The sequence below is a fragment of the Protopterus annectens genome, chromosome 4.part0 (assembly GCF_019279795.1).
Source record: "Protopterus annectens isolate FY-2018-M chromosome 4.part0, PAN1.0, whole genome shotgun sequence".
Lineage (NCBI taxonomy): Eukaryota > Metazoa > Chordata > Ceratodontiformes > Protopteridae > Protopterus > Protopterus annectens.
Window position 1 is genome coordinate 130,586,957 of NC_056733.1, and position 21,694 is coordinate 130,608,650.

A 21,694-nucleotide genomic window follows, 5' to 3' on the forward strand; every position below is an offset into this window, starting at 1 on the left:
CTATAGTAAACTCATCCATGCACCTCATCTCATATGCAGCCAATGGAATGAGTAGGGCAGTGGGTACAGGAGTGCTCTTAGGAGACACTCCTTGATGCGCTTGTGTTCCTTCGTGGAGCCCTTCAAGTCTTCCTTCGGGAATACCCCCTTTGATGGCTCATCCCTTTTTGGGCCTAAAGTGAAGGAAACCTTAACCAGGTGTGAACAGGACGGAAAGACTCTGCCGTCGGGGTCTGTTTTTCCACCCATACCTGACCCTACCCTAAGGGTCAAAGGGGAGGAAAATGTGGTTCCGAAAAGCCCAAGGAGCCTTTCAGGACACATGTGTTCAAACCCCTTCCAGAGGCAGAGGAGGGGGCAATAATGGAAGACGCCGCCCTCATGGCAGAGGGGGTCTGCAACACCAGGGTGACAGAGATCACTTCTCTGGGAAGCCCTACCAGCGCTCTTGAAAGGAGGCCTGACTGTCTTACTCTGGAGGCAGTCAGGGGTCGCTTATCTTTGTATCCAGACGCCTGGCTCAAAATAACAAATGACAGCTGGGTACAAAGTATCATTTCCAGAGGATACTTCATTCCATTCGCCAAACCCCCTCCACCCATAAGGAAAATCTCAGACGTTCCACCCAGTTACAGGGAACAAGCAACAATAGAGGTCCAAGCGTTGCTTACAAAAAGAGTCATCCAACCAGTCCCAGCAGACCAGACAGGATCCGGAACTTACTCAAGATTCTTTTTGGTTCCAAAAAAGACGGGGGACTGGAGACCCATATTGGACGTCAGCAAACTGAACAAATATGTAAAGAAAGAGAAGTTTCAGATGGTCACGCTTCAGTCTACACTTCCTTTCTTAGGGAAAGACAATTGGATGTGCAAGATAGATCGCAAGGATGTGTACTACCACATAAAAATGGCCAGGACATCCAGGGATCATTTGCACTTCTGGCTGGGAGCCAATCATTACCAGTTCCTAGCCCTGCCCCTTAGTCACACTACAGCCCCCAGAGTGTTCACCAAATGCATGGCAGTGGTCATGGCTCACATGAGGCGTCTAGGATTCCAGGTGTTTCCGTACCTAGACAATTGGCTCCTTACCGCCACCACCAGGCATCAACTCATTCAGGCCAGGGAGTCCACTCTGTCACTCTGCAATCAATTGGGCATTACAATCAACTCAGACAATTCTGCCTTGTCGCCATTGCAGCATATCGTTTTTATCGGGGCAGAGTTGGACACTACCACCACCACACTAAGGCTTCCAATAGAAAGAATCTTTCTTCTTCGTCAGCATTCTGATATCAAAAGATAGAGCACCAGTATCAGAAGTTCTGAAATTATTAGGCATAATGGCAGCAGCAATTTTAGCCATTTCACTAGCTTGTATGCATATGCGGATACTACAATGGCTGTTGTTCACTCAATGGTCTTACCAAGAGCTTCCCATGTCTCACATGATAATGATCACAAATTCCTGCAAAAAGAATCTTCAGTGGTGGTTGACCTCACTTCATGTCATGATAGGTCGCCTATTTGTGCTACCCCCTCCAGCGGCCACAGTGACCACGGACGCTTCCTTGATAGGGTAGGGGGGTGCATTTTCAGGGAAAGACAGCCCAAGGCACAAGGACCGATCAAGAGACACATCTACATATCAATGTCCTGGAGATGAGAGCAGTACTTTTGGCATTGCAGTACTTTCAGGACTCTCTTCCTCTGGATACGATTGCGATTCAGACGGACAACATGTTGGTAGTCTGGTATTTGAACAAACAAGGAGGAACCAGGTCTTACCCCTTTGTCGCAAGGCTCTCAGACTATGACAGTGGGCTGTTTCCACCCAGGGCTTTCTGTTGGCAATGCACATCCCAGGGAAATCCAGCATGATAGCAGACAAGCTGAGCAGGGCAATTTTGTTGCCTCATGAGTGGTCCCTCAAGAAAGAGATAGCAGACAGGATTTTCTGCAGGTGGGGCCAGCCTTGCTGCAACCGTTTTGCCAGTCACATGAACACATAATGCATAAGCTACTTTGCCCTAATTCCCCCTCTGGGAGAAGCCCCAAGGGATGCACTCATTCACGATTGGCCTCCGGGTCTCCTCTATACTTTTCCATCGATCCAGATGATAGCCAAGGTTCTACAGAAGGCAAAAGCCCTGGGAAGGACCATCATTCTCATAGCCCCTCATTGGCCTCATCAGATTTGGTTCCCCTTCCTTCGACTTCATCTTTTGGAGGACCCTTGGATTCTGGACCTAGTTCCAGACCTTCTGACGCATCTGTCGGGGGAACTTCATCCCTCACTGGAGTCCCTGAAGCTGACAGCTTGGCTGCTCCAATTCCCATTATAGCCAGGTTCCATAACCTTTCCAATGAGATGAAGCATATTCACTTATCCTCTCATAAATCTTCTACGAGGAAGCTATATCTTAGTAAATGGAAAAAAATTTCTATATGGGCTGCTAAAAACAGTATTGATCCTTACCAAGCCACTATGGCCTCTATTTTAGAGTTTTTGACTATGATATTCAACAAATGAGCTGCAACAGCAACAATTCGAATTCAACTGGCTGCTATTTCTAATTTTCATCTTGAACTCGAAGGATTGAAATCATGTCACACAAGTTATCCAAAGCCTTTCTCAAAGGGACCTTTCATATTAGACCACCTGTGAAAATCTCCCTATTCTCAATGGAATCTAAATTTTATGCTTTTGCACATAATTCTTCCACCATTTGAACCAGCTTCTTCATGTGACCTCAGATTTTTTGTCATGGAAAACCATCTTTTTAGTAGCTATTACTTCTGCCCGCAGAGTGTCAGAGCTTTAGGCTTTATCCATCAAGCCTCCTTATATGATATTCCATACTGACAGAGTCTCACTTAGAACAAACCCCTCATTCTTGCCCAAAGTTTGCACTGAAACCAATCTCAACCAAATTATTGATTTGCCAGTCTTCTTCCCCAACCATTCGAACAATTTAGAGTGCAAGCTGCACAAACTTGATGTTCACAGACAGCTCAGATTTTATTTAGATAGAACAAAAGATTTCAGAAAATCAGACCAGCTTTTTGTTTCATTTTCAGACTCTAGGAAAGGTAGACCAGTGAATAAAACAACTCTTTCTAAATGGTTACCTGATTGTATTACCTTTGCTTGTTCAGGTGCTAATATGCCTTTACAGCATAAAATTAAGGCCCACTCAACCAGAGCCGTCTCTGTATCCTCTGCTTTTTTTGCCAGACTTTCTATTGACAAGATTTATGCAGCAGCCACTTGGTCAATACCTCATACCTTTATTACTCATTACAAAGTTGACAAGGCCTCCAGGGACAGGGCCTCCTTTAGATCTACGGTCCTGAGAAATATACTTCCATGAGCCACCCGAGGTTGATGGTGCTTGCTACACTACCCATCAGTAAAGAATGAATGACGAGATTGAACAATTTCACCTGAAGAAGTTATGTACTTACCATAACGTCCCATGCGAGTTGTTCATCTCGCCTTCATTCTTACAGTCCTCCCTCCTACCCCCTCCTGGGCTGTTAGATGACCGAGATGCTCAATCCTTCTATACCTTTCTCTTGGGAGTGAAAGAATGACATATGGTATTATTTTACACAGCAAACAAGATCTGAGGTAATTCCAGGTGCATCATGGGATAGGGACTTGGCTTCAAGCTATTTGAAGACCTCGAGCTTTGCAATTGGCAGTGTCGGAGCCGAACCCATCAGTAAAGAATGAAGGCGAGATGAACAACTCACATGGAACATTATGGTAAATACATAACTTGTTTGTATGGAAAATGTGAATTCAGTAGTAGGAACTGGGAATTAATTTACATATTACTCCCCAAGGTACCATGATTGGGCTAGACTAGACAGAAATTATATTTCACAGGAACATGTGCATATAATTGAGAACTTTGACACACCTAATAACTATTTCACATCATACACCAGTAATTACTAAGGTGAAAATGCAGGATAATGAAGTAAAGAGGAGACATTGGGACTTCCCCACCTACCTGTTAAAAAGACAGGAATTTAAGGAATGGGTAGTAGAAATTATTCAGGAGTTATCAGGGAAGATAGAAAGTACTCCAGACGTTATACCTGGTGATTGGGGTAAAAGGAAAGTGGAGTTTAAAAATAGTGTAGAAATAAAAGAAAATATGATATGGTTAAGAAACAGCAAGAATTATTTAGAGAGGCTGACAAATGTCAAAGGATTTCAGAATAAGGGGAATTTCACAGAACAAGAAGAGGCGCAGTTGCAGAGTGCTGAAGAGAAAATAAGGGAGTACCTGGATAATATGCATGAGTTCAGAACATTTGCTGTTAAACAACTGTTTTTTTTATAATCCTCCAGAGAACAAAAACTTTTCGTACAGCAAATTAGGCAACAGAAAGTAGAAAGGGTTGTTGCCAAACTTAGGGAGTTTATAATAAGATAAATAACCAGAGATCCTGTAGAGGTATTAGAGATATTTTGGAAATGTTTTGAAAATTTATATTAAGCAGAGAAGTGTGGAAATCAAGAGAAAGCACAAATGGAAATATTTATAGAATACTTAAATATGCCAAGATTAGAGGTAGACGAGGCTCAACAATTAACAGTAATGATAGAAGGAGATGAGATAAAAATGGTGATGTATAACTAATCTACAGGAAATTCTCCAGGAATAGATGGTATTCAGGGGAAGTTTGGAAACTAGAAGGAAAGAAAGTGATCAAGATCTGGCAGGTTTTGTTTAACATTATTTTAAAAGGAGGAGAAGCACCAACACCTTGGAAAAAGCTGTGGTGGCTGTAATACCTCAAGATGGTAAAGACCCATCACACCTAGCTTAATGTAGGCCCATTTCAATTTTAAACCAGGATTATAAAGTGTTTATGTCAACAATGGCTATAAAAATGGCAAATGTGTTGCCAAAATTGATCAGATATGGATCAGTGTGGTTCCTATTACCTGATCGAACATTTAGGTTAGCGAATACCTAAACGTTGATCTGGTAATACTGAAAGCAAAAATACGTGAATGGACGATTTAATGCAGGGAAATAATTCCCTTGGCCGTTATGTGGATTTGGCCCTTTCCCCACTGTAGAATGAGCTCGGAGTTGGTATATTTAGTTGGGAGGGTGTGGGGGGCACAGCCCTCCACACCAGGGGATGTGGGAGATGAAGCCCCTCCCCCCGGTTCATTTTGGTTTAATTTTTTTTTTTTTTGCGGCCGAGGGATTTCATTCCCTATGCTAAATTGGCCATTCACTGTTTTAATTTTTCGATATTACCAGATCGATGTTTAGGTATTTGCTAACCTAAGCTTTCGATCAGGTAATATAGATGCGATTGATGTGGTTTTGTGCAGGGGAGGCAAACATTTGACCACATTATTAGAACAGTAATGATCCAGAGTGAAGTAGAATGTAAGCAAATACCACTGCTGTTGGTCAGTCTTGAAGCAAAGAAAGCATTCAACAGAATAATGTAGGATTTTATGAGCAGGGCAGTGGAAGCATTTGCATTTCCTGACACAATAATAAGGCAAATTGGAGGATAAATGAGGGATTAGAGGCAAAAATCAAAGTGGGAGGGTTTATCTCTGATAAGTTGTGCCTGAACAGCGGAACCAGGCAGGGATGTCCTCTTTCCTCTTTGTTATTTGACTTTTATTTTGAACCATTGGCAAGGAAAAGAAGGTACTCAGACATTCAAGGTATAATTGGTATGGTATTCAAGAAATGTTGGCTTTATTTGTAGATAATATTATTTTGTATCTGATAAACCCAGAAAAGGACATCTCAGTGTTGTGGAACATTATGAGATAATTCTGGGGGGGGGGGTATAAAATTGATGAATATAAAACAAAGGCTATATCTGTAAACAGTGTACCCACACTTGAACTGGTTCAGCAATATCCATATTTATGGGGACATATCTGTAAACAGTGTACCCACACTTGAACTGGTTCAGCAATATCCATATTTATGGGGACATTATAAAATGAAATGTTTAATAGCATTGGTTAAAAAGGACACAGTTATGGCAGCTAAAGATATGTGGGAAAAGACTAAACAAAAAATAATAAAAAAATGAGAAACTGGGAGTTCTTGCCTGTGAATATGGTTAGCAAGATACAGCAGTAAAATGTTTTTAGTTCTTTTAGTTTTATATGCAGTTAAAGTATATTTGCCAACCAGAGGAGAAGTTGTGGATAGTAATTAATAAAGAGTTGAAGGATTTTATCTGGAAGTGGAAGAGGGCAAGAGTCAAGTGGGATAAGTTGATCATTCCAACAGAACAAGGAGTTTTAGGATTATCAAATTTGAATGGATATTTTAGAGCTACACAGTTAAGGCTGTTATACATAACACAATCAGATAACTACAATTCACTGTGGAAAAGGATGATGATGAAGCCACGGGGAGGGGGCTGAAGAAATAAGGAAATAGTGAGATTTTGGATGCAGATCCTTATGAAGAGTAGCAGCAGTCATACAGAATATTATATTCATAAAATATCAGAAGGTGTACTAAGAACTATGCCAATATAGGAATGGAGAAAGGAGATTATTTTGATAGGGATGACTGCAATTAGGGGTGTAGATAATAGGCAAGAGGGTCTGGAATTTACTCAGGCAAGTTGGCAAAGGAGCCAAGGTGTTGGGAACAAGTAATTAGAGAGGGAAAGACAATTGAATGGGAAGAGGCCAAGAAGACATTTGGACTGCAGGCTAGATATTGTCTTCTTTGTCAGGGATTAGTATCAGAGTACAGGCAAAGAGAAAGGGATAGTGGAAGCCTCAGTGAAAGACCTGCACTGACTGAGTTTTTAATTGAATTTAGAGCAGAATCTGCTGATATAACTGGGATAATTAGTAAGGCATATAAAGCATTGTACAATAATTATATGAATCAAGCAAAGGAGGTCAGAAAAATTGGGAAGAGAAATTAGATAAGCAATTCACAAAGAAACAGTGACAGGACATATGTATAGTTCCCAAATATGCAACAAAGTCTAGAAGATTTAGGATTTTTGTCTGGAAGTGTTTGCATAGGTACATTTATACCTCAAGCAGTCTCCAAAGAATTTTTCCTGAGCTAGATAGCAAATTTTGGAAGTATGATGGGGAAGGAATAGATAACTAGGAACATATATTTTGGGAGACTTTAAAGTCCCTACAGTGTATTCTGTTAGGAATACTGGCCGAGCAAATGAGTGTAACTAAGGAAATGATTTTTTGAGCTGAGATTTAGGATCTGAATTGTCTAGAAATAGTAAGGCCTTGTGAAGTTTAATGTTGGTGTCTGCCAAAAAAAGCAATTACTTCAAAATTGAAATCAAAGTCTATGCCAACTATATTTGAAGTAATGAATATTGTAACTGAGATAAAAGAACAAGAAGTTGGATCTTTAGATAAGGGTAGGAGTAAATTACATAGAAATAATGGAAACTGTGGGAGCAATATATACAAAAAATATTTTGAAGGAGGAATGAGGTTTAAGAGAAGGCAGGAATTGAACAATTTATATAATGTTGGGTTTATTATATTGTATAGAACAATATATGCGATGCATAATGTTTGAAATTTTGAACTTTTTAATATGGTTTAATTAATTTTATATAAATTTGTTTGCCTGTGTCACATGTGATAATTCAAAAAAGGTGTTAGAAAAAAGAGCCATGAAATTGACAATTGTGGTATCTGTAATGTGTCCCCAGTGAGTTACTGTAAAGTCCCTGTAGCTCAGATAGTTAAAACTGTACATATTTAGTAACCACAGGAATGGGTATTCCACACATTCCTTTCAGTTCCACATGTGGTTAACACAGTTCAACAAGGTCCCATACAGTCTTTCTCTATCCACATGGGGACAGTTTGCCATCTGCTGGTCACTCAGGTGGTAGTATATGATGCAAATTGTCACAATACACAACACTGCACGTACTGGCTCTGAGGATAACCGTTAACACATGCTGTTGAGCTATAGTTGCTGCTACTGCAAACATCAGTCTCTTCATTTTTGGTGTAAAAACATGTATACACCATGTTGCAGCATGCTTTTTATATACGTTTGTGAAATGGTGCACCATTTTGGGTGTCACCATTTGTATACATCATATAACTTATTCACACAGAGTTCTTCATTTTCATGTCATTATACACTAATTAACATCCTCGGCATAACATGCTATTTTTAGCCTTGTTTGATCACACTATCTGTCTCTCTGAAGTGACGATATCCTACATATTCTGGCTACCCATGCTGATTTGCACTGTTGAATGTGTTAAATGTCCATAAAGAATGGGTGACCTGTACATTGGCACCCAGACTGGAGAATGAGTGTTCTCCAGCAGAGTGTTAATCTACATGTAATGCCTGCTGAAAAACTAGTCCACCACTTTGCTGAATCATATTAAGCTGCCATGTAGCTCAGACTGAAAGAAAGTCAATGGCTACCATTATTAAGCAGTGCTTTTGCTGTTTAGTAAGTGCAAAATAAAAAAAAAAATTAAACAATGGAAATGAATGTGTGTTTACGTCTGTCTGTGTGAGTGTATGTGTGCATGAAAGTGAGAGTGACACCAGTCGAACCATTATTTTATACTTGTTAAGCAGCGCTTTTTCTGTTTAGCGAGCTTAAAAATAAAAGAAACATAAAAAGAAAGAAAAGTGTGTTTATGTTTCTATCTGTATGGTGTTTGCTTGCGTGCATGAAAGCAGGGGTGTGTGTGTGTGTGTGTGTGTGCGTGTGTGTGTGTGTGTGTGTGTGTGTGTGTGTGTTTGTGAAGATTGACAGTGACTGAGCAGTGGCAACAGTGACGGGGTTTGCATACCTTTCGGCCACTTAGCTCAAGAAATCTGGATAAAGCCTAAAATAAAGGTGGGACAAAGGTTCAAAAAGAGGAACAGATTTTAAATATTTCTCATATAAAATTACAGAGTTACTTGAATAACATAATTTGTATTAGAATGAATTTTCTGAAGGAAATAAAGGCTGAAACTCAAATGTATGTCATTGTTTAATGACTTCAGTCCCCAATGACTGGCAACAAACCATACATTTTAGGAGTAAGGGCCCAAAAATCAAATAAATATCTGGATCTTTTTTGAAAATGTTATAATATAATAAATAAGTAAACACAACAATTTTACAGACAGCCCATTCTCTAAGTGCAATAATGCCCTCCAGAGTATGTGTTACTGTGTAAATAATGCCCTTCCAGGGGTGTAGAGGCCCTCCGCCTGCAGTGTGGGGCCTCATAACACTCCAGGCGGGCATTTTTTACACAGTAACACACACCCTGTTGGGCATTATTGTTTGTATAAATATTGGCTATTGTCTGCTATTTCTTTATTTCCTTCTCTTCTTTAATTTGATTCAGATTTGCTGGAAGTTTAATTACTACTGTATGACAGGAGTTTTGAGTTTGTGTCTGGATGTTACTTAGGTTTAGAAAGATTAAAATTGCTTATGGCATTTAGATGTTGTTTGTATCAAGAGAGATTTAAGTTGATTAGTTCTGAGGGACCTGCTGTGATTTTTTTGGTTCTCAGAGTATTTGTTAGCATGTCCTAGGAAAATGCAGCCAGGTTTTTAAATGCTTTCTTTGCTTAAGTGACATCTGTTTAAGGTCTGGAACGTATTTGTGGCATTCATAGCTAGAAACTGTGCTATGTAGTATAAACATTTAATGTTTGTGCTTGTGGAGGACAACGAGAAAGTTGAGGGAATAGGTGATAGAGAGCTGGGGTAAGATCAGCAGAGTATTTGTTATTATCTTTATGTATGCAAACACTGTGATTCACAAAACAGAATTGTCTCATCTCCTAGTATTTTTACAGGTGCATTGTTTGTGCATTTTCTGTGAAGAAAAACTATTGCATCATCTCTCATGAAGAGAAACATGTGAGGATTAATACCACCAGATGCAGTATTAGTCGAAGATCAGAGAATTCAACAATGCCTTTCATATTATAAACTGTACTGTTCTGAATTAATCAAATACAGAGCTTTACACAATGGCACAAAATTATTGAGACTGCTCTATTTTAGGATATATGTCGTAATGGCACTGGAATTTAATTGGGCCCTTAATCTGTAGACACATATTTATTTATTTATTTTCTTTTGTAGTTTGGCATTGTGTGAAAAGGCTTTGGCAGAATATCTGGAAACAAAAAGACTTGCTTTCCCAAGGTTTTATTTTATCTCATCTGCTGATTTGTTAGATATTTTATCAAAAGGAAATAATCCAGTGGAGGTAAGATTATTATTTGTGCATTGTAGTTTTCTGTCCTATCATTCCTAAAACTAAAGTTGCAGCATGCCATATGAGATTTACACTCTTTACTGGAGTTATTAAAAGTATTCAGCAATTGTGTATTTAGCTACTGTTGGTGTAATGTTTAGCCACCTTTAGCTGCAGAAACAAATGTGATGATCGAAACATTCCACAAACGAATAAAACAAATTTAACAAAAGAAAACCTTACAGTTTATTAGTAATACAGTTTATTAGTAATGCTGGTATTTTGATGAATAAATCTGCTCTCAGGTTACATAATTGCTGCTCTTCTAAAAAGAAGAAAAACGAGCCCACCGCTTCACATTACAGTTAATTTGTTGGAATGTTGGTGCCATAGTGCATTTTGATGGTCAGTCACTTCATTTATGTAATAGGGACAGGACAGTTTATATCTTTCTGTATGTGTGTGTGTGTGTGTGTGTGTGTGTGTGTGTGTGTGTGTGTGTGTGTGTGTGTGTGTGTGTAAATGTAGATACATATATATGGATATATGTGTGTATATATATATATATATATATATATATATATATATATATATATGTGTGTGTGTGTGTGTGTGCGTGCGCATCTCTCTCTCTCTCTCTTTCTATATATATATATATATATATATATATATATATATATATATATATATATATATATATATAAAATTTAGTTTATAACAAGCATCAAAATATGGCAGTCCAGCTGCACAGCTGATGATGATTAATGATAATTAGCCATGTGCTGTGCCTTGGAGCCTTATACTGGGATCGAAATATCACAGTATAGGGATTCAGAGTCAGGTTCTACTGTGCTATTTTGTAGCAAAGCAGTGAGGACTGAAAGTGGTAGTTTTGTGGTTTACAACCATTGCTGTCTATCACAGCAGCAATTGTGTTAGTACAACAGCAGGTAAGTACTGCAAGGCTGTGTGTGTGTGTGTGTGTGTGTGTGTGTGTGTGTGTGTGTGTGTGTGTGTGTGTGTGTGTATATATATATATATATATATATATATATATATATATACCTGGGCAATAGCATAGTATAGATTTGTAGTAGGAACACTTAATACAGTTTCCCAGGCTACACTAACTGCTCAGTTTAGAGACATACAAATGTGTTGCTAATGAACTTTTCCTCCATGTGACTCTTGAATGCCGCTGAAGGATATCTGATGTTATCATTTTCATTCATTCCTCAACTGATGGGCTTAGATCCGAGACTCAGATCCGACTTGGACACTTCTAGATCATCAGATCCTAGAACTCTCATGTTTCTCCCTTTACCCACAATGCCTTGCCAATCTAACATATCTCAGATCTTGTTTGCTGCTATTAGGTATCAGATATGGATTCCTAACCTTTAAGGGTTTATTGAGAGTTCTTGGATTGTTCATCATTTTTCGGGTATTGTAAGTTAATTGAGTGTTTTCTAATGACTTTCTTCTTCCTCCCTCACATAATTTACTGTATTTAGTTAACTTTTAGATAAACTTTTCTCTTCCTTTTTCTCTTCTTCCTCAGCTACCATTGTTAATACTTCTTTCGGTACCATTGTTGGTACCCCTTTCTACTCCTACCGAGTACCCTGTCTCCAATTGTTGGTACTTTTTCTTTTCTCTCCTTTCTTTGTTAAAAAGTAAATAAATAAATAAAATAATATAAAGATATTTATTTATAACCTTTTTAGGATAATCTTTGCAGTAGATTGTTTGCGTTTTGTTGGTGGTAATTCTTTCTTGTTTTTAAGATGGTGGACAAATCTTCTGGGTTTAAAAAGTGTATTTCCTGTGGGCACTAGCTTCTAAATACAGATGCCTACAGAGAATGTGTATATTGCCTTGGTCCAGCACATCTTGATGTTGACTGTGCAATCTGTTCTGGGTTTAATTCTAGGGCCTTAACAGATCACAGGAACAAATTAGTTTTGCGGGATCTCTTGCCCTATTCATCTTCCTCTTCACTGGCTGGGGCTCAAACCCACTCTAAAAAGTCAGAGAAAGCTAAACCTGATACTGTATCTAAGGAAAAGGATTCCCGAAAAATGTCTGCAGAATGATCCTCAGCGTTGACTTCGGCTCCTTCAACAGAGCCTCCTGGTAAGGTTCATCAAAAGTTGGCTCCATCAGTATCGGATCTAACAACTCAAAATCCTAGATCTCCTCAAATTTGTACTCCACCAGTTCTATCAGATCTGATTCCATCCAAGCTTCCTACTCCTTTTCTAGTGGGTTCATCTTGAAGGCATTCTAGGCCTCCTTCCATTATGTCCTTTCTCTGATCCTCCAGAAGTCTTTCAGAAGCAGACATGAACAGGAAGATGAGGAAGTTCCTCAGAGCACAGATAGAGATGTGGGTTCTCCCAACTCCGACCCCTACTGGGCCTGGAAGCCAACACCTATCCACCTTCCCTCTGGGAAGCCAACACCTATCCACCTTCCCTCTGGTTCCGCCTTCTCTGTTCCAACTTTCTGTTTTGGAAACATCTGTTCCGAGATCCCTGGAGTGTCTACTTCTGATCCAAAAACTGTTTGCTCTTCAACCCTGATGGTACCCCTGACCTAACCATAACTTTCCATCTGAGTTGTTGATCTTCATCCAGTCATCACACCCTCCCACCATCCCCCACTAAAGGCTCCTGGTGGATCTTCTGGGTCCTTCTTGTGTTTCAGGGTTTCTGAGCAGAAATGGCCTCTGTTTTCTGTTTCTTCTTGCATGCAAACTCAATGTGAGGTAACTGGGAGAAGGGCATTGTGGGTTGCAGCTTAGCTCGAGAGTTTTTTGGTGTACGCAAGCTTGGTATTAGGCCGACTCGGTTCTGAGGGCTCGGAAGTGAACCCATCAGTGATGACTGGAAGAAGATCAACAGCTCAGATGGAACGTTATGGTAAGACATAACTTCTTTTTACCATCATTGGAAATCCTTCTTTTTCTCTTCTTACCCTTTTGGGTAGCCTTTCCTCTTCCTTTTGGTACTGTTCTTCTTCTCCACATCATTATGTCGGATAAGAAAAGTAGCGTTGGTTTCAAGCAGTGTAAGGATTGCGGCCGTAAGTTACTGCTTTCCGATGGCCATGACTTATGTGTTGACTGTCTGAATGTCTCCCACCTTACTGTGGATCCCCCATGTGGGATTTGTAAAAATTTTTCAACCAGGACTCTTAACGAGAGGAAGAATAAGTTAATATTGAAAGGTCTTCTCAAATCTCCTTTCTCTGAGGCTGTTTCTGGGTTGGAGGGCTCAGCCCCTCCTGTTAAACCCCATAAAAGGTGTTCTTCCTCTTCATCATTGAGGTTGCTCCCTTCTTCTCCCTCTGGAGATCGTAGGGAGTCGACTTATAAGAAGGTCAAATTGATTACTACTTCAACCCTACCACCTGTAACCCTGTCGGCTCCAGGCTTGGCACCACCCCAAATGATTCTGGATCCAGCCATGTCTTCCTTATCGACACCAGCACCAGAGTTCTTGGTGCAGACATCTATGGCTCCGACAGTTCCATTGCAGCCCTTACCGGCACTGGCCATGCAGGTATAGTCCCCTTTGCACCGTTGGTACAATCCTCTTTGGCTCTGAGTAGGACTTTTCTGTACTCCACAGCACAGACATTTTTGGCACTGACATGTTCTTCTGTGCAGTCCTTCTTGGCACCGTCCTTTTTACTGGTGAAGACACTTTCCTCGATAGCACAGTACCTATCGGGGCAGACCTTTGCCTTTACAGTGCAGACACCTTCAACTTCTATGACACTGACGCCATTGGCACAGACTACTTCTACACCGTTTTTTTCGGTGCAGATGTCCTTAGTTCTGGGCTCTGCACCTCTTGAATTAGCAAGGACCAAGTATTCTCCTTCCTTGGATACATTTGCTGGTAGTCAATATAGTCCTTTTCTAGAAAGGCCAGAATCACCATCAGTTTCTCCATGAGGTCAACCAAGAGTCTCTCTGTGCAAGATGAGTTGCGGCTTGTTGACCAGTTGCTTGTGGCCAGAGGTCTCTCTCACCCATCACAGTCCATGTTCCCTCCTTCAGGTGAACGTATATCTCCTCAAACTCCAACATACACTCCCCCTTCGACTTCCACCCAAGTTTCGAAGCCTATTACTCTGACAGCAGCCTCCCTTCCTCCATCTCCAGTAGTGGATCTCACTTTGGAACTAGAGTCGTCCTTCTGGCCCAAGGTGCACTGGGCATCGGTCTCTTCTCAGGCCAGTGGCTGTGCCGTGGGGGAGGGCATCCTGGTTCCACGCCGATTTTTTCCATGGCACCCTCCAGGGATCCTCTGTCTCTCTCTCTCTCGGTTCATGATCCTCTTGAGACTCCTGGTCTGGGGGTGGGCTTGTCGGGGTGGGGTGCGACCCCGGTTCCGAGGTTGTCGTGCTCGGTTCCAGGCTCCCATCCCTCCTCGGGCGGGCCAGCCTTCCAGGCCATGGAGAGGGTGCTTGCCTCCACTGGCAAACCCCACATGTCAGAGTCCTCTCCCCCCTCTGTGCCACAACTGTCACAAGCCATAACCACCGGACACCGGGCACAAGGGCCTCATGTTTTTCCTCCTCAGGAGACCCCCTCTTTGCAGTCTTCCCCAGAACCTCCCACTGAGGAAGTACCCCACAAAGTGTCATGCAAGAGGAAGCACATGGACTCCAATGAGGAGTCTTTGACTGAAGATATGGATTTTGATGACAGGGAAGGGTCCCCATGGTCACCCTCTGATGAGGTGTCCTTTGGTGACATCCTCGAGATCCTTAGACAGAGGGGTGACTGGAAGTCCTCTAATCCTTCCTTTGAGGAATGCATATTCCTGCAGGCTTTTCGTGCCTGGCCCCCTACCTCCTGGGTCACAACGCCGGCCGATGAGCTCATCCAGCTGTGTTTTTAATTATGTTTTAAATAAAAGTTTTGTAGTTGTTCAGTGTGGTGGCTAGTGCCTGTTTTCCTTCCTCTTTTATCTACAAAAATAATGTCACAATTGATCTAAAACACACTTCATCTCAAACACAAATGGCTGAAATACAATCAAAAGAAAAATGTGCAAGGCTAGAAAATGTCTGCTGGTATAGTTTTTGATCATAGAAATTACAATGCAAATTATTGGTGATCAGTATTTGTGCCTTACTGCCTACTGCCCTCTGTTATGTTGCACCTATATTACTAGAAGTTTGTATTATTGTGATTGCTATAACCAACTGTGTTAGGAGTTTTTACTTTTCTCCAAAGTTGTGCAAATGTGGAGTTAGAATATTTAATTAAAGGGGCTGCAAGCGGGCTTGCCAACCTGCAAAAAAGAAGTTTTGGAGAATTATTTGCGGTATATAAAGTTTTAGATGCAATGGGATTCACTACATGTGTTTTAGAGGTTCATAGGTGTTTACTAGGCTAATAATGACAAGGATCTTTTTAAGCCTAGCCATGCATCTCAAATCTCTGACAAGCTTTAGTACCTTTGATAAGTGTAAGGAGTTGCTTGGGGGTGTGAAACTTTTACAAGCTGAGGTCTGGGAGATGAATCATTTACAGGCTGCCTGTGTCCATTAGAGACAGAGGTGCCAAATCAGGGATGAATTTACTGTTCCCCATCCATTTGTCCAAGTTACACTTGAAGTGGTTTAGGGAAGAACTCTGCTTCACATGGATGAGGAGCCTGCTCCAGAGAAGGGGTAGTCTCTGGGATACATAGCTGTCTCTCCAGCAGGCCCTATTTATATCACAGGCAAGGTTTAAGTTTTTAGAATGTGTAATTCTGGTGTTTGTTTTGCGCATATGCAGGAGGTCCATTAGAATGTGGTCTGACAATGTCTTGTATGCCAAGCATAGATCTTCCCTCGACAGCCTGTAGGAGACAGAATACAGGAATAGGGCCTTGCGGTGGTCTGCATAGGACATATTACTTACATCATGTATTCTTTTAGTAAGGAACCTCTGTGGACATTCCAATTGCTGGATATGCCTAGTTAGGTACATACCAAAGTGGGCATTGTACTCAATTATAGGCTTGATGAATGCAAAATACAGTGCAACAGTGACTTCCTTGGACCTAGGTCCCATACATTTGTTTATAAGTTGCACAAGATAGAATGATGTCTTGACTACTATAGACACAGGATGGTCAAAGGCTAGATTACTATGTGTGTCCCCAAATCCCTGACAACTGAGACAACTCTTAGGGATTTGTTGTCAATATGATAGTTACCAGGGGTGGATGAATCCCGAAGGATGCTATTATGCATTTCTTGACATTTAGTTTTAGTCCATGTCTCTGACACCAGTTGTTTATCTGTCATTCCTGGAGAACATTTGTGTCAGTGGGGGATTCAATGACAGCTCCTAATTTGCAATCAGCTAAAGATTTAGTCAGCCAAAAGCCATTGCAATTGGCCTTGACTTCAGAAAATTAATTGCCCAAATAAAACTGTCCCAGGACCTATCCCTGAGGAACTCCACTTGCGACTGGCCTCTTTGTAGAGGTGAAGGTGGACTTCCCAATTCTAACTTCCTGGGTCCTATCTGTGAGCCAGTTGGCTGTCCACCAGGTGACATAAAAGTTTGTACCTATCCTCTTTAGTTTGTCAACAATTTACGAGCGAGGTATTGTGTCACATGCCTTGGCCAGATCAAGGGAGGCAGTGTAAACTATTTTGCCATCATCCATTGCTTTGGTGACCTTCTCAAAGAAGTCCACCAAGCTGAGTAGCTATAACCTAGCCTTGATGAATCCAAATTGAGTTGGGTCCAGTGTTTGGAGGTTTCCTATGTTATTTTTGATCTATTCCATGATAATCTTTTCTATGGCTTTGCATATGAGAGTGATGAGACTTTATGGTTCTGTAGTTTCCAGGGTCTGTAGATTTCTCACCTTTGTGTAGAGGGATGACCATTGCTGTTCTCCATTCATGAGGCATGAAGCCTGTTTGGAGGTTACAGTTAAATAGCAATTCCAGAGGGCCTGATAGCTCATGATTTGATGTTGTTCTTTTCATTCTTTCTCAATGTATGGGTTCCAATATGATCCTCGGATCCAACCCGGCCACTTATTCCAGATTTTGGGTCCAGCTCTCAAGCTGCTCCCTCTGCCCATAATGCCCTATTGCATCCCCAAATCCTTAGATCTTGTTTGCCACCATTGCGAATAGACATAGATGTTCAAGCTTTCGAATGCTGGTATAGGTTTCTTGAGTTACAAATCCTTTGTTGGTATTTTCTTTCCTTCTATGGAAATATATATATATATATATATATATATATATATATATATATATATATATGTTTTATATATATATATATATATATATATATATATATATATATATATATATATACATATATATATATTATTTTATGGTATTTCTTGTTTAGTGTATTTGGTAGCAGAACTTTCTTCTCTTTCTTGTAAAAAAAAATACTACTACTAATAATAACAACACCTTCTACTGTGTGTAAAAATTCTCTGTGCAAAACTCTTTGTTTTCAGAAAATGTGGGTATCTTCGTCAGATATGTCTGACAAACCCACAGGTTTTAAAAAGTACACTTTTTGTGGGCATAAAATTCTGAGTTCAGATGCCCACAAGGAGTGCGTGTACTGTCTTGGGGGTGAACATTTGGACACTGCATGTAGGATCTCCTCCATTTTAAACCCTAGGACTTTAGCAGATGGATGTAACAAGCTGATTCTATGAGGTCTTCTACCTTCCAGTTCTAATTTAGAGGCTCAAACTGCCCCGCCCCCCAAGCATAGCAAGTCTGCTTCTTTGGACTATAGGAAGCACTCTCCTCTGAAGTCTCCTAGGTCTTCCTCAGAGGCTCTGGCAAAAACTAAGAAAATATCAGATCTGACACTATTGGATCCTAAGGCTTATCATTCGGATCCTAAGGCTTTAGCCTCAACTGCAGTAATCACAATCAGTCCAACAATGACACTCTCAAATCCTAGACCCTTGGATCTTAAGCAGGGTATCTACAACTGAATTCACTGTTAAGCCAGTTTCACGTAACAGACCTTTGAGATTGCTTTAAACTCCAAAGAAGCATTTTAGGTCTCCATCTATTTCTTCCTGTAGGTCCTCCAGGAACCTGTCAGATGCAGAAATGGATAGGATGAGGCGAAAGTTTCTCATAGCTCAGATCCAGATGGGGGTCTTACCAGCTCCATTCCCTGTCAGATGCATGAGTATGCCTACAACTTCAAAAGCTATTTTCTCTCCTTCTCTGATCTGTCCTGTGGTTTTGGTGCCCCAGGATCTGAGATCCCTGGGAGGTCCAGTGTTGGATCTAGGAATGCTTCTTCCTCCACTTTGACTATATCCTTAGCTAGGTCTGCTTCTGTACCATTGGATTACAATGGGTCTTGGGTCTGAGGGGATAGGCTCAGTTCTGATTTTGTCATATCTGTCCCTTCCTCTTGGAGCCTCAACCCTGGACAGTTTGGATCCAGTTCCACCTCCAAGGGGTAGATCCGAGAGAGGACAAAACCTACCTTTGTCAGAAGTTTCAGCTCAAAGGAGGCAGGTCAGGATATCTCTGGGTAGGTCAGCTTTCATGGTGGTGGAAAGGGCTTTTTCTGTTCTCAGAGAACAGCCCTCTCATGTTTTGGGTCCTACTCCCTTTCTCCCATTGGTTCCAAGCTCTGAGTCACTCAGGTCTATTCCAGAGGGACAGTCAGAACCAATAAGTGTCCAACCAGTTCTGTTAGAGGAACTTCCCCTCCCTTCCGACACCTCGCCTGAGTATCCCACAGAGGAGGTACACCAGAAGAGGACATGCAGAAGGAGACACATTGACACCCCGATGGAGTCTGTCATGGAGGATACCAATTTTGATGAAGAATAGGGGTCCCCATATCACCACCAAATGGCATCTCCTTTGGAGATATTCTAGATATCCTAAAACAGAAAGGTGGCTGGTTTTCCAAAACCCCCCTCACCAGAAGAATCAGTATTTTTCAAAGCTTTTGGTTCTGGCCCATCTACGTCTTGGGTTAGACCCCTGGCAGATGAACTTCTTGATTTAGTTGCCCGTTGGGCTTGGAAGGAACTGGATACAGTCGAATCCATTCCTAAAAGTCCCAACAAGTTTTTGGATCCACCAACTGACAGACTGCACTGGAGCAAAGGGGTACTGGTTGATACTGTGCTGGTGACGGCAGCCACCAAAAAAAGAGCTAGAGGAACAGAGCTCTGCTGTCCATCCGCCTAACTGGGAGTCTAGAGCACTGGACAGGTTTGGAAGGCAAGTTTTTGCCTCAGTAACCTTTGCCCTGAGGTCACTAAATTACCTGGCACATTTTACTTGGCTTCAGAGTGATTTTACCAAGGAGCTTTCAAATACTCTATCAGAGTCCATGTCTGCTGAGGATTTCAAATGGACATCTTCTCAAATGGCCACTCTCATATCCATATCTAATGATTTGATGAGGCTGATCTGTCACACTGCAGAAGGCACCTCATGAGCAGTTGGCTTAGGTATTGCCATAAGGAGACATGTCTGGATGTGGCTTTGTGACTTTGCGGAATCCTTTAAAAAGTCCTTTATTAACACCCCATTTAATGACACTTCCTTGTCTGACCCATCAGTAAAAGATATGCTTACCCACAGCGAGCAAGATGGAAAGACTGTGTCTAGTATGGGAATCAAGTTTTCTATGCCTCAATGAACCTTTTCCAGGAATCAGAGAGGCAGTAAGAAGATATGGTTCTGGAAATCTCAGGGTCCTTTCCAAGATTCATGCAGTGGCAATTCCTCCATAGGAAGAAGAAGAAATTTCAGTGGTAGATGTCTCCCTACAGGCAAAGGAGGTCTGCAGAATCAGGGATTTAGAGATTCCTTTTCAGATAGGCCCTTGCAGTGCTCCTGAAGCACTGCCTGACTATCCAACTCTGGAGGCAGTTGGGAGTTAGTTGTCTTTACACCCAGATCCCTGGGCAAGTACAACACAAGATACATGGATGCTAAGCATAATATCCAGGGTAAAACAAAAAAGGAAGAAATTCGAGAAGCTGAATACTCCACTTTATTTTTGTATTTAGCACTTTCTTCCCTGTATTAAGGACTTCATCAGAATGGATTCTCAAACTTCTTCCTTCTTTGTTTTATATTAGTTTGTTCAGTGTCTCATAATATCCAGGGTTTATTGCATACCATTTTCCCTTCTTCCATCTCTCAAAAGGAAGAAACTTCCTGACGTTCCACCCAGTCAGAGGAAGACCGCAGCACAAGAAATCCAAAAGCTGCTAGACAAAAGAGTCAGCCAAAAGATCTCTCCAGACCAGATAGGATGGTCATGGTCCAGTCCATTCTACCCTTTCTACACAAAGATGGTTGGATATGCTCTATAGATCTTCAGGATGCATGCTATCATATCAAAATAGAAAGGCAATCCAGACTTATCACAGCCCCCAGGGTGTTTACCAAATGGATGTCAGTAGTGGCAGCTCACTTGACGTTAAAGGGGTTCCATGTGTTTCCATATCTAAACAACTGGCTACTCACTGCCTCCACTAAGTATCTACTTTTACATGCTAGGGACTATTTTCTCCAAATTTGCAATTCTTTGGGGATGAAATAAATCATGCCAAGTCAAACCTAACACCAGTCCAGAGCCTGGAGTTCATTGATGCTCTTTCAGACATAACAACACAAATAGCATCTTTACCTCCTCATCATGTCTTCAGTATAAGAAGCCAGGTCCATCTTCTCCTTGCTCAATCAACTCCTCCACTAAGGTCAGTACTGTAGGCATTAGGTTCCATGGCAGCAGTCATTGTACTGCTTCCTTTGGCATGCTTCTTTATGCAGGTTCTTTATCTGGACAATGGTCCATTCTATATCAACCCCTATCCTTTCCAGTCAGGCTCACCCCAGTTTGCAAACAAAACATCTGATGCTGGGTGCAACTGGATGATCTACATCTAGGCAGACCCATTGTTCTACCAATCCCTATGGCCACATTGACCACGGATGCTTCTCATTTGGTGTGGGGGAGGATTTCGTGGGAACAATAGTCAAGGTATATGGTCATCAAGAGACTAAGTTGCATATCAATGTCCTAGAGATGAGAGCAGTCCTATTAGTGTTGCTGGTATTTCAAGATGCTTTCCCATTGGGGACTATTGCAATTCTGACCAAAAACTTGTCTATAGTCTGGCACATCAACAAACAAGGAGGAACTCGATCTTATCCCCTTTGCAGAGAGGCCGTCATAGTATGGGAATAGGCGAGCTCATCAGAACGTTTTCTAATTGTGATATACATTCTGGGGAAACCAGCATGCTAGTGGACAAACTAAGCAGATTCATTTTGATGCCCCACAAGTGGTTTCTCAATCAGCCTGTGGTGGAGATGATCTTCCAGTGTTGGGGCCATCCTTGCTGTGACCTATTTGCTACCACCCTCAACAACAAGTGCA

General features: G+C 41.3%; 1 protein-coding gene across 1 annotated transcript in view; it reads left to right on the forward strand.

The window, feature by feature from the left end:
* Positions 1-21,694, forward strand: part of LOC122800226 (dynein axonemal heavy chain 17-like) — a 17,083,451-nt gene that overhangs the window by 7,684,221 nt on the left and 9,377,536 nt on the right. Inside the window, exon 31 of the mRNA XM_044069720.1 lies at positions 10,143-10,269. Coding sequence (XP_043925655.1) covers positions 10,143-10,269 — 127 coding nt within the window. The remainder of the gene's footprint in view (positions 1-10,142; positions 10,270-21,694) is intronic.